This window comes from Olea europaea, unplaced genomic scaffold, assembly GCF_002742605.1.
Source record: "Olea europaea var. sylvestris unplaced genomic scaffold, O_europaea_v1 scaffold2614, whole genome shotgun sequence".
Classification (NCBI taxonomy): Eukaryota; Viridiplantae; Streptophyta; class Magnoliopsida; order Lamiales; family Oleaceae; genus Olea; species Olea europaea.
This window is the reverse complement of record NW_019244467.1, coordinates 78,295-92,238: the sequence shown is the minus strand read 5'-3', so window position 1 is coordinate 92,238 and position 13,944 is coordinate 78,295. Positions and strand designations below refer to the sequence as shown.

General features: G+C 34.9%; 1 protein-coding gene and 1 pseudogene across 2 annotated transcripts; both read left to right on the top strand.

Annotated features, from left to right (window-relative positions):
- The window catches only part of LOC111383112, a 6,046-nt pseudogene extending 2,747 nt beyond the window's left edge, over positions 1–3,299 (top strand).
- A 955-nt stretch (positions 3,300–4,254) lies between these two features.
- On the top strand, positions 4,255–6,190 carry LOC111383113 (heat stress transcription factor A-6b-like). 2 transcript variants are annotated; one of them, XM_023007187.1, is made up of 2 exons: positions 4,255–4,875; positions 5,253–6,190. In XM_023007187.1, exons 1-2 carry the CDS (start codon positions 4,549–4,551, stop codon positions 5,919–5,921), a joined length of 996 nt encoding a protein of 331 aa, XP_022862955.1. In that variant the 5' UTR covers positions 4,255–4,548; the 3' UTR covers positions 5,922–6,190. The 2 variants fall into 2 exon arrangements, 1 of the variants encoding a protein (XP_022862955.1); XR_002700693.1 differs by having other exon boundaries at positions 4,779–5,153; positions 5,253–5,348.
- The last annotated feature ends 7,754 nt before the right edge of the window (positions 6,191–13,944 follow it).

Below are 13,944 nucleotides of genomic sequence, written 5' to 3'. Positions count from 1 at the left end.
ATGGGGGGCGGGGGGGGGCGGGGGGGAATAAAGATCAATTTTAAATTTGCAGTACTTTATATTAAGATGGTTTTAGGAGGGGCAAATCAATACACCTTGGACAACATACGCGCAAGAGTGCAGATTGGATAAACAGAACCATGGTGCATAATAAAATTTTCAGCGGAATATCCATATGAAGGTGAGGTAGTACACTAAAACAAACATAAAAGATAAGAAAAGAAAAAGAGAAAATAGAGACATGAACTTGAGAATTTGAGAGGAACTTCACTTAATCTGAATATCACAAAAATCAACTCTAAATTTTTCAATAAGACTAATCCTATAAATAGTAAAATTAATGGAAGTTACCAATATTCCTGATTGGAAAATTTCCTAAGAAATAATAATAATCACTAGAAAATAAATTATAATGTACTTCATATTTTTATGCCTACCATAAGTGGATAAATTTGGCATTTGATTTTCCATGTTAAGAAGGTAAATTGCCTTCACTGGGAATGTAATCTCCATAAAGAGGGCAACAGCATGGGTCTAGGATGGGGCAGCCATCCCGTGACCACCCTGAATGGGGACTTTCGCGAGACAAGGATTAAAATATGTCCATTTACGTCCCGTTCAATTATTTATTTGATTTTTATAATTATTTTTATTTTTTAAATATGATTTAAATTGGAAAATATAAAGTTAAATTAAAATGAAAAGGTTTCGGGATGGGGAATTTCGCCATCTCTAAATCTTCAGCAAAAGGGTTTTGAAAGTTTACTACTGTGTGTGTGTGTATATATATGAAAATTTTTGATATAAAACTAAATAACAAGTAACTGAATTGTATGTCATTAATTTTTAAACAGATTAAATTGTTCTATAGCTGCTATGCGAAGTTTCCACCTGGCTTGCTAGCATGCATCAAGTGAACATGAACACTTAGTTTACGAGGGATGGATCTTATATGATAATGGTCACTCTGAAGAAGGGTTACAGAAGGCCCAGGAATCTATTACTCTCCAGAGATCCTTTGAGGCTTTTCTCCTAAAAGCCTATGCATTAGCTGACCCTGCTCAAGATCCTTCTTGTTCTTCCACTGTCATATCACTTCTTAAAGAAGCCTTGAAGTGCACATCAGATAGGCTTCATAAAGATCAGGTATGAATTTCTTGTGCTTTATAATTATAAGACAAGATGACGAACTTTAAGATGCCATACATAATATTAAATTCAAGATGCTATTAGTGTATTCTGTGCTGAATTGGTCTCACTCAATACAGCGTAGCGATATACTATTCTTCGTAGTTCTAACGTTGCCCAAATGGTTCTGTTGTAGAGATTCATAACTAGGACAAGCAGATAGGAACTTCTGCAATACATTTGAGAGCTTTTCGGATAAGAGTTATAATTGGTGGATGCATCTAGGAACTCCATTTACCTCCTCTGAATTAAAGTTCAACTCAAAGTCTTGATTGAGTTAGCGTTGGAATAGTGATTAGCACGATAAAGAATCAATAGAGTTAGTTAAAAGACACAATTATCATAAGTTGGTTATGTACCATTAGTGGTCTGAAGTTTTACCTTATTTGGATTTGCTGCCAAGAGTTTTGATTTTTCCTACTGCACCAAACTTTAATTATGCTTGTAGCTGGCAGAAGATGATATTGGTTCCTTTTTTCAAGAGAAACGAATTAGTTAATTGTCAAACTAGATATCTTCCAAGAAATATGAGTTCAGTTATGCCTGCCAGAGTGGGATTGGCATTCTTAATGATTGATATTGTGTTCAATCTACATTCACTTCAATATTTATGTCTTCTCTAGCTACATTTTTGTCAACCAGTAATAGGAATGCAGAAAGCAGTGTTTGGATCTTTAGTAATCATTTTGCTATATATGGCTAGGCCCTAAACAATCTTGGAAGTGTCTATGTTGATTGTGGTAAACTAGATGCTGCAGCTTATTGCTACATCAATGCCCTTAAAATTGGTCATACTCGAGCCCATCAGGGCCTTGCTTGTGTTCATTTCCTGAGAAACGATAAAAATGCTGCATATGCCGAGATGGCAAAACTGATTGAGAAAGCACCATATTGTGCATCTGTTATGAGAAGAGGTCTGAGTACTGTGAACGCGAACTCATGAAGGCAGATCTAGAGATGGTCACTCATCTAGATCCTTTACGGGTTTATCCTTACAGATATCGAGCAGCAGGTCAGATTTCTTCTTAGTTCCCTTTGCCACCATGTTCACACTCCTTAATATTGACCACTAACATAAATTTTGGTGTAGATAAGCATAATATCAATTTAATTGCTCTTTGTCTTCTGAGAGTACTGTGATTACATGTGGGCTGTGGTTAAATCTTAATCCATACTTTCAAGAGCAAGAGAATGGAAAGCACTCTTAGATTTTTAGTCGTCTGCCGCATATTCTCACTATAACAGAGACAATAATATAATTTTTGCTCAACCTGATTTGTGCATGAAACCTGAATAAATACTAGGACGACCTCGTACACATATGAATGCCCAATAGGCAATAGCCAATGTACTAAAAAAATCTTTGTCTCAGGGCTACCACGAACATTTATCCATGGTTGACAGAATAACTATACATTAATGTAGACTCTGCGGTTCAAGAGAAGGGGGGATTGGGGGATAAAAAATAGTTGGTTTGCAGATTTGCATTAACTTTTTGCCCTTTTTCTTCTCGTTGGATATTGTCAGCTTGCGCCGGGGAGTCGGGAGCAGTGTTGATGGACAACAGTAAGGCGAAGGATGCAATTGCAGAAATATCAAGAACTATTTCATTTAAAGCAGATCTTCACCTTCTTCACCTACGTGCTGCATTTCACGAGTACATTGGTGATGTTATGAGTGCCCTGCGAGACTGTCGAGCTGCTCTCTCAGTTGATCCAAGCCACCAAGAAATAATGGAACTTCATAGCAATGTCAACTGCCAAGAACCTTAAAATTAGGATAAAGCCCTTTGTGCCCGTGTACACGGGCCCACCTCGCCCCATGTGTGGGGCGAGGTCCCACATCAGGGCCCACGTCTGGGTCCCGCCCCCGATGTGAGGGGGCGGGTGGGACCGTGTACACGGGCATGCCCATGTACAAGAAGCACGGTCCTTAAAATTAAGACAAAAAAGGTAATCGAAAAGTAGATATACCTTGTAGAAGTCAAAAAATCACTATGACATTAGTTTACACGTGAACTTTTCCATAGTGTAACAATATGCTTGTATTCTTGCACTTCTTCATATTTTGTCACATTTTTTCAAAATTTTCTTAATATAATTATTTTTGTTGAAAAACTGTCATGCTTCCATTTCTTGTAGTATCCTCTACCAAAATGCAGAAAGAATAGACAAATACTTCTAATTGTGACAGTTTGCTCTTGTATACATCTCCTAAATGAGGTGCTGTTAAATTTCATCTGCAGTCACTCAACTTTCAGAGAAATTTCGATTGAGTAACTAAATTTCAATCTAGTTTGGTTTAAGCAATTGAACTAAAATTTAGTATCATGTTTAATTACTCTGTCACAGTAAGTCATCTATTATCATTTAAATTGATGAAAATTACTTAGTTGACAATCATAGGACTCTAACAGTGCCTTTAGATTAAAAGACTAAACACCTGCATTTTTTCATATTAGCACTTTTATGACGCGGATTAACATTAAATTGGTATGTCATGCAACGATTATGTTGAAGGTCTATTGTTGCGTGGCGGTCAATTAATCAATTTTCACCAATTTGAAAATGGGCTGATGATGAAGTAGAGAAATTTGTAACTAAATTAAATGTTAGTGACCTCATTGATATATATTAAAGTTTAATGATCCCAAATAGCATTGTTTGCTAGTATTCTATATTTTATCCACAATCATCAAATGAAATAATCATTTCCTATTTTTAATTTTTGAGTTTAAAATAAAAATGTAACTGAATTATGAAGAAAAAAAATGTTCCTTTCCTAAGTATCAAATAATCTTTATTTTAAATAATTTTTGTACAGTGTTTTTACTTCCCCACCATCAGGCAAAAAGTGGGTCTCAATAATTTTTGTGATTCCAGTAGAATCAATGGTTGCTATAACTGAAGTTGCCAAATCATGAGTAGGGTCCCAATCCACCACTCATATCTCTTCATCCAATGGTAAAGTTAAAACCAAAAGTTTCCGCTTTAAAATTTTTGTGGTCAGTCACTCTCATACCCTCACCCCATCCCCTTAAAGCACCACTAGAATATCAGAACTTTCCAAATAGACTTGGTATTAAAATCTCGTCGACTGTATTTTTAACTGAAGTAACTACCACTAATTTGCTCTATAAATAGCGTTGTTCATCTTTTTTGGACCAATTTTTCAGGCAACTCAGCTTCTTATCACCATTTCTGGCCTTTCCAAAAGAGAGAGCACAACAAAAACTTCCTGACTTTGTGATCGCTGCTGCTAGATTTTTTTTGTAGGATTGAATTTATCACAAAATACCCTATAAAAAGAGAAAAGAACTAAATCCCATCAAGAATTTAGAGTTCTTCATTAATCTTGATCATGAATCCAATGTTTCCAGTTAAAGAAGAGTATTTAGGAGGACCCTCTTCATCAAGTTCATGGCAACCAATTGAGAAGCAGCATGAGACAGCGCCACTACCACCACCACCTCGACCCATGGAAGGGCTGCACGAAACGGGGCCTCCACCATTTTTGACCAAGACCTTTGAGATGGTGGATAATTTGGCCATTGATCACATTGTTTCTTGGAGCAGAGGAGGTTGCAGTTTTGTTGTGTGGGATCCTCATTCCTTCTCCACCGGTGTTCTTCCAAGATACTTCAAACACAACAATTTCTCCAGCTTTATTAGGCAGCTCAACACATATGTAAGTACTATCTTTTAGTCTTTTCCATTTTTCTACACGTGTTGCTATGGAAGAGTGATATCTTTCTCTCTGAATTAGCCTTAAAACGCGTATTTAATTCTTGTTGTGAATAGTTCCATTTTACTCTGCCTAAATCCTTGATATACTTGCTTCTGTTATAACTTGGCTTTGTATCTATTGCGCTTCTTCACATACTTTGTCATTCTTTTCCAAAGGTTCTATGTGGATCCGTGCAGATTTACTGATTAGACCATTCTTCATGATGATGAAGCCATTGAGTATGAATTTGATAAAATTCCCACGAACATCAGTTTTTACCTGTAGTTTTAACTTTTTCAAATTTGACTTGGGAATGGAATCGGATTGGACTATTGCAGGGCTTTAGAAAGATTGATCCCGACAATTGGGAGTTCGCAAATGGAGGATTTATTCGGGGACAAAAGCATCTTTTGAAGAACATACGGAGGAGAAAGGCCACGTCTCAGCCTCTTCCCCTTGAGCAAGCTATTAGTCCACGTGTCGAAGTGGGAAGGTTTGGATTGGATGCGGAAATTAATCAGTTGAGGCGTGATAAACAAGTACTAATAACGGAAATTGTGAAGCTAAGGCAACAACAACAGAGTACTATATCCTACCTTAATCAAATGGAATTGAAGTTACAGGAGGCAGAGAAGAAACAGAAAAAAATGATGAATTTCTTAGCTAGAGCAACGCAGAATCCAGAATTCATTCAGAAATTACTCTTGCAAAAGGAGAAGAGAAAAGAACTAGAAGAGGCGAATTCCAAGAGGAGACCACTGGATGATCCAAGGCCTAGTGAGGAGCCAAGCCGAACTAATGAAGGGCTGAACCTTTTTAATACCGAACCTTTAAAATTTGACATAACTTATCGCTCCCAAGTGTCTGAACTCGAGGCACTGGCTTTAGAAATGCAGGGATTTGGTAAGGTGGGACGAGAACAAGAGGAAGACCAGGACAAATTCGAGCAAATTGGGAGTTCAGACAAGGAACTTGACGCGGGATTCTGGGAAGAGTTGCTGAATTAAGGGTTAGATCAGTAAACATTCCATTTCATCTTGGATGTTTTATTCTTTATTGATCAACTTTTGGTCTCAGTTATTTGGTCCTAATTTGAGGCGAACAGGTAGTTTCTTGGCCGATTTATCAGATTGTGATAGAACTAGAGGTCTAAAGCGCGTTTTAACAGTGTCAATCTTTGGTAGTTTTTAATCAGTAGTCGTTCATTTCATCGCCACAACATACTTTGTAATTTAGTCTAGTACAATTTAGATTCATAATTGATGGCTTTTGTGTTTGTCTTTTTATTACTATGAAGTTTGGTTCAATCCAACTTATAAAACGTACCATTAACCTTTCTAATTTCTCTACTTTATTGTTCCATTTTCCGCTTGCTATTATATGCTTATTTCTTTTTCTTTTTGTGTTGATTAAATTGTCAGTCATTTATTGGTTTTTTTGGTGCAACTTGCTGCACGTTGGTTAGATTTTTTGGTGGAGTAGTATTCATATTGACAGAAGTGGGGAAAAGTCTGTGATAAATATCCATGATTTTTATTCACAAACTAATAGATAGTTTGTCCTTGTGAATTAAATATGCAGCAGGGAATCATATAAACTTTTGCACTGACAGCAACTTGTGAAAGATTCTTGTGTCCATTTTAGTGGGACTGATATTTTCCTTTCTGTATTGAATACCTGTAATATTTTCATGCTATGACATGTTTATGTTCATAAAAAAAATATCATACTTATAACATGTTTATTCGCACACACGATCAAACTAGTTGATTCTATTCAATTAGATTCGATTCTGATTAAAATCATACTGATTTTGAGATTTAGAATAGAGAGCTAGACAAGCTGTCATGTCCTTCTGACCTAAAATTATTATTTTGAATTCCTTTCTTTCTTGATTTTAGGCATATTTTGTGTGAAGAAATTTATGATATTGACTTGAAAGAAGAGGAAGTGATATTGGAATTGCATAATTATGTTTTATGAAACATGAGAAGTGAACCATCCACCAATCAATAGTAAAAAATATCTTGTTACACTTATATTTTACTAGGCGTATGTATGATAAGATGAGTCTCACATTTTTTTATTGGACTTTGACCAGACATTGATGAAGTCAGTCGAATTTTGATGGATATTATTTTGACAATATTGTCGTAAGCTTGGCTTGGTTAGTACTTTATAATGGATCGATGAGCATATTTATTAGTGACTCATCTTGAGTAAGATAACCTAATGTCTCACTATATATACATGACTCTCCCTATCCACCTATAGTTCCATGTACACACAGACATAAACTGTTAGGTTTTAAGGTCATCGTTCAAAAAAAAAAAAAAAATGGCAGGGATCTATTTGTATCAAGGTTATGAAGATTTTTGAGGTCAATAGATCTTTAATAATGTTGCACCCATAATCAATTTATCCACATGCAGATATCTGTTATATCTACGACCCTATTTAACTATTCTTTTAAATGTCCTACCACTTAAATGTTGGCACCTCAATACATCAACTCTTGTTAACAAATAGTAAACCACCATATAAAATGGCATCTTGCTATTTACTAATTGAAGTTGAGAAATTAAAATATCATCATCGTAATAGTGAACATAGTCAAAGGATTATAATTCAACTTCAACATGCTAAACATGACATCAATCTTTAGTTTCAATGAGAGCACTTCAAAATATACATATTTTCAATACATGTTGACCTAATCATCAAGGTCTTTGATAGTAATATTAGTGACGTTGCAAAAACTTATAAGAAAGAATGAAGTCTCACAAAACTTAAGTTTGATGATTTGAAATATCAAATATCAAGAAAGAGAGAATAATGAAAAACTTCCCAAAACTCTTAATAAATTTAAATTCAACTAGTTATCATAAGACTTACAACATGTATTTAGAGAAGTAAATAAGATTCAGATAATCATTAAACTTCTAGATAACTAATAACTCTAATGATATCTACAGTTGCTCACTATTGAAGTCGCCTTACGTGTCATATATGCAAATCATTAACCATCACATATATGTCACATAGGGCGGCTGTTGTAGTGAGCGACTGCAAATAAAATTATTCCTATCAACTCTAAACAACACAAAATAGACATAAAATTCTCCGAAAACTGACACTTTAAATTTATTTATTTTTTTTCACTTTTTCATAACTCTTCAAAAATTGGATCAATTAATTGTCAAACAAGTTGATTGTATAGTTATTTTGCAGCATACGGTTCGCTAGAAATAACCCACCATTAATATGATGTATTCAAGACATGTTTAAGATTTAACAAAAATAAAAAACCTCAACATATTCATAGAACTAACGAAAATATGAAACTATATAATGCTAAAGGAAGAATTAATTGGAAAAATAAAAACCGGTTTACAAATAACTACTCGACCCCTAAACCGGTAATACTATTAAGATGGAATTTTGACGGCCCTGCAAATTAGCAATTCATCTAGACCACACGTGTTATATTCTTACATATGCATTATTCAATATTTATACACTCTCGAAACTGCTAGCAACCCATCTAACATATCTTTCTGCAATTTTATATACACAAACTGCATTTATATTCTTGAAAGTTCTGTGAGTTGCAAATTAGAAGACTGAAAATCAGTGATTTTTTTATTTTTATTTTTTATAATTCTTGGAAAAGAGAGTAGGAAATCAAGGACGCTGGCAGTGTTTGATAAAGCAGTGGCAAAGGGCTCTGAAGCTTTTTCGAATTTAAACACTGATTCTGCGCCAGTTTCGGCATTGAAAGATGGGTCTTTCGTCAAATATTTCAATTCTGTTCAACCCGATTCTTTGTCATTTCAATTCTGTTCAACCTGATTCTTTGTCATTGAATTTTGGCTCATCTGGTTTCATTGTTAGCTCTTCTAACAAGCAGATCCCGTTGGAATTTCCAATTAAGAGAATCCCAAATCCTCTGGTAATAAATTTGGAAACTCCAAGATTGATGGTCCAAGTTGAACCAATCTCGCCCCATTCCGTTTCTTGTCTTGATTTTCTGGCGACATTAGAGGTCTAGCCATAAAAAGTTTGATGGAAACTCGGCTATAAATCCCCATTTTGATCCCCAAGCTCCACACACCCGAAATACAGTTTACACCATCATATAAAGTGTGCTGAGAGTTTGGAAGAACCATTACCTGGAGCAAGAAGCTTTCTGAGATACATCAATGGTTGGAGGTACGATTTTTGTTCCGCAAGATTGTTGATTTCTCGATCCAATTTGTTTCAGCATACTTATTTAGGATCGAGTTTGAGTCTTACATTTGATATCAGAGCTTCATATTACCTTTACCTTGGTGTTTCACCGTTAATCTGTAAAAAGCTATATTCTCTGACCAATTTATTTTCTGAAAAATAAATTCTAATATGTCCATAAAATTGATTTTATAGCCTCTATGTGATTTTAAACTTGAGTTTTGATGGAGAGAAGATTTAATTTGAGGAGGTTCAGAATCGAGAGATTGAAGACGTTCTCTGGTTTTGATTAACGTACAGAGACCAATTTTATGTGTAGGAGCCAATTGACGATGATGCTCTTTAGTGGGCCATTAATTATCGTGCCATTTGAAAATCATTGGTTTTAATTTATCCATTGGGCTAATTGAAAACATATAAAATTAGATAGGGATCTTAATATAACTCCTAGTTTTAAAGATCACATTTCATAAATAACAAACTCATTAAAATATTTCAAAAATCAGGTGGTAAATAATTTTATTAAATATTAAAATATAATATAATATACATTAATTATTTCCACCAGTGCCACCTCTCTCATGCCATCCTATCACCCCACTACACCAAGAAATCGCTTCGGCGACCATCACGATGACTGTTCCGACGCTCCCTCCGATGCTCCCTCCGATGGTTGTTCAGCGATACCTCCCCGAAATTGTTCCAATGAACAGTCCGACGCCTGTGACCAACTTTGTTTTCTGTGTGACTAACTGTGACTAAATTTGTATTCAGTGTGACTGTCTGTGACCAGGTCAATCTCAAGTCACAACCGATCACAATTAACACAAATTGGTCACAAACAGTCACAACAAATACATACTTGATCGCATAGGGTCACCACAAACAAATCTACACACATCGCAAACCTGTGATTAACTGTGACCAACTTTATTTTTGGTGTGACTAATTGTGACCAAAATTGTATTCAGTGTGACTGTCTGTGACTAGATCAATCTCGAGTCACAATCAGTCACAGAACCATCATAGCCAACCACAGAACAATCATAGCGTACACCACCACCACGTTACCAAATATACACCACCTTAACACATCACCAACAACATAATCACCACAAATCAGAAAATCACCAACACTAAAACATCCACAACCACAACCCCCAACAACATAAAAAATTAAACGACCAAATGCACCACTAGTAATAGAACCATCACAGTCTACACTAGCATTAACAACAAAATCACCCCATAGAATCTAACACCTTTAGAATTCCATTCTTATTCAATGGCAGATTTTCTGACTTCAAATCACAGTTCTAAACACATATTTGAGGTACTAATGATCGGGAAATTCACAATGTTATCATCAAAATTCAGCAATGTTCGAGTGTGCCTTGCCTTGTCCCGAGCTTTTAGCTCCTCCAGCTCTGCATTCTGGCTGGACGGAAAAAGCCCACTCCAAAGCCAACTTTCTCTTGACACCGCCACCACTTTCCGTCAACACAAATCATTAGCACCTTATCGCGCAGTGCGAGTCGTCGAATTTGCCGTTAGCGGCCTCACAGCACCGTTGAAGTGACGCTAAAATCATCACGGTTGTCACCGATCAGCTTCTGCACGCGGCAATTCTACGCTTGGAAGAGAATAGAAGAGAAGAGAGAGAGAGAGAGAGAGAGAGAGAGAGTAGTGAGAGAAAATTTTTTAGGGATTTCAAAATAAATGGTGCGTGGGTAGGTGTGTCGGGGTGGGGTTTGGGTAAGGTGAATATGTAGATTATAAACAATTAAATTTTTCTTAATTATAATTATCAAAGCTTAATTACCACCTGATTTGTGAAATAAAATTTAATTCCCTTGTTTTTTGAAAATTAATCTTTAAAGGTAGGTTTCTAGGTAATTTTCTCAATTAGATATTGATCATGTTCCAGAATTTTTAATTGGGCCGATTTTTATTATTATTATTATTATTATTTTGAATGTTATTTGGACTTTTAGACACATCCACTTATCTATTAGGCCTATTAATTCTTGGACATGAATTTTATTGGGGATACAATTTAAGTATGTGATAAGTTCATTAGGCTATAATTATTATTGGCCCATTTGATTATCATAATTAATCAATTGTTCGCTGGGCCTTTTGGAGAATTACTGTCATTGGGTCTGTCATTTACATGATGCTTACTTAAATATTTATGCAATTTTTTAGTGCTAACTTTATAGAATTCAATCATACAATTTTATTTATGAGCCAGTTATGCAAAATTTAATATTTTAATCTTGCATATGTTAATTATTTATTTTGAAATAATACAATTTTATGATGAACTGTGCTTATATTTAGTTTGGATGAGTTGGTTATGTTTAAATTATTTATGCAATTTATAACGATTATGAATTAGACTTATTTTCATATTAAGTTAATCGTTTATGCATAAAACATTTTTAATGTCTAGTGATCCAAAAATTTTAATTAACTAGGGAGTAGCCACAACATCTTTAATTAAGTAAAATTATATATTATGCTTGTTTAGGATCACATAAAGAGTTGTAGACATTAAATTGGAATTAATTATAAATATGATAAATTTTTCCCACGGGAATTTTTATTATATTCATATAATTAATTAGGATAAGATGTCATATTACCCTTTTTTCACAATATACCCACATGAATTATGGATTAGGATATAATTTGATAGTCTTATCATAGAGTTTAGGATAGAATATCATATTATGATAATAATATAGCCACTAATTATGAATTAAGTACATGATTTGATAATTCTATCAATTAATATAAAAAATCTACTTGAATTAAAAATTTAGCCCATAGGCAATTTTGTATGTTAATAGATTCGGATTTAAACATAATTTACATTGGTAAAGCATGAAATTTAATTAAGTCTTAGTTTTAATAGAAGCATATAATTTATGCAGATGGTCAACCTGCAAATTTTTCTGATATTCGTGGCGATGTTCCCAAACTTAAGGGTGATAATTATAAAGTATGGAAGGAGAGAATTTTACTCAATCTAGGATAGATGGACATTGACTATGCAATTAGGAAAGACGAACCACCTGTACTTACTGCGACTAATACTCCAAATGAAGTTGCTCTTTATGAACTATGGGAATGATCCAATCACTTCAGTGTGATGTTCATAAAGACAAATATCTCAGCTAATATACGTGGTTCGGTTGATCACCATGAGAAAGTCCGTGATTTGCTAAAGGTCATAGATGATCAATTCATCACTTTAGATAAGGCACTCATAAGCACCCTAATTATGAAGCTCTCTTCCATAAGACTCACCACTGTAAGAGGTGTACGCAAGCACATCATGCAGATAAGGGATATTGCGGCTCAATTGAAGAACCTCAAGGTTGAGATGTCAGAATCCTTCCGGGTACACTATATCCTGAATTCTCTCTAGCCTCAATACGGGCCTTTCAAGATCTCGTACAAAACGCATAAAGACAAATAGTCGATTAATAAACTCATGACCATGTGTGTTCAAGAGGAAGGAAGGCTCGTAATGGAATTGGGAGAAAGTGCAATGCTGGTAACGTGGGGAAAGGATAGAGCTCAAGCCAATGGGAAGGGAAAAGGTAAAATACCTACTCAAGCTAACATTAAGAAGGAATCCTTGTGTTTCTTCTGTAAGAAGAAGGGAAACATAAAGAAGATGTGCGCCAAATTTTAGAAATAGCTTGAGAATAAAGGGAATTCAATCTCATTTGTTTGCTATAAATCTAATATGGTTAATGTTATGTAGAACACGTGGTGGATTGATTCTGGTTCTACAATCCATATTTCGAATACCTTGCAGGGTATGCAAAATCTATAGAAGCCAGTGGAAAGTGAGCAAGGCATCTATTCAGGAAACAAGATGCATTCACATGTGGAGTCTATTGGAACATGTAGTTTAACTTTAAGTAGTTGTTTTATTTTAGAGATGGAGAAGACATTTTATATTCCAAGTTTCTCCACCTTTCGATTCTTCCTTTAATTTTTCATAATCGACTTTCAGTTTATTTTATAAATATGATCTTGCTGGGAATGATACATTGTCTCATAGTCTTTTCTCTCTCAATTTGCAAAATAACACCACTTATAATGCTATACATGTTCACATTGGTATTAAACGATGTGTTATGAATTAGGATTCCTCTAAATTATGGCACCGGAGATTGGGACATATCCTCCATAGAGCGAAATAAGAGATTAGTAAATGATGGGGTACTTAATGCTCTTGATTTTGCTGATTTTGAAACGTGTGTAGACTGCATTAAGGGAAAGCATACCAACAAGTCAAACATGGGCGTCAATAAGAGTTTGAACATATTAGAAATCATACATACTGATATATGTAATCCAAACATGGATTCACATGGTCAGAGATACTTCATCTCTTTTACAGATAACTACTCACGATACATGTATATCTACTTGCTTCATTAAATGCCTTTAAGATTTTTAAGGCTGAAGTAGAGAAATAATGTTGAAAGCAAATTAAGATTGTGAGATCAGATAGAGATGGAGAATATTATGGTAGATACGCAGAGGATGGACAAGTACATGGTCCGTTTGCAAAGTTTTTTCAAGAGAATGTGATAGTTTCCTAATACACCATGCCTGGTTCACCAAACCAGGATGGTGTAGCAGAAAGAAAAAATAGAATATTATTGGACATGGTACGGAGCCTGCATAGTAGCTCCAATCTTCTTAGATTCTTGTGGACTGAAGCACTTAAGATGGTTGTGTTTATATTAAACCAAGTTCCAACTAAGGCTGTCC

Excerpts from the sequence above, each read along its gene's own strand:
- LOC111383113 (XM_023007187.1), top strand. The coding sequence starts at position 4,549 with ATGAATCCAATGTTTCCAGTTAAAGAAGAGTATTTAGGAGGACCCTCT. Across the intron at positions 4,876-5,252 it reads TTAGGCAGCTCAACACATAT|GGCTTTAGAAAGATTGATCC; the intron begins GTAAGTACTATC and ends GGACTATTGCAG.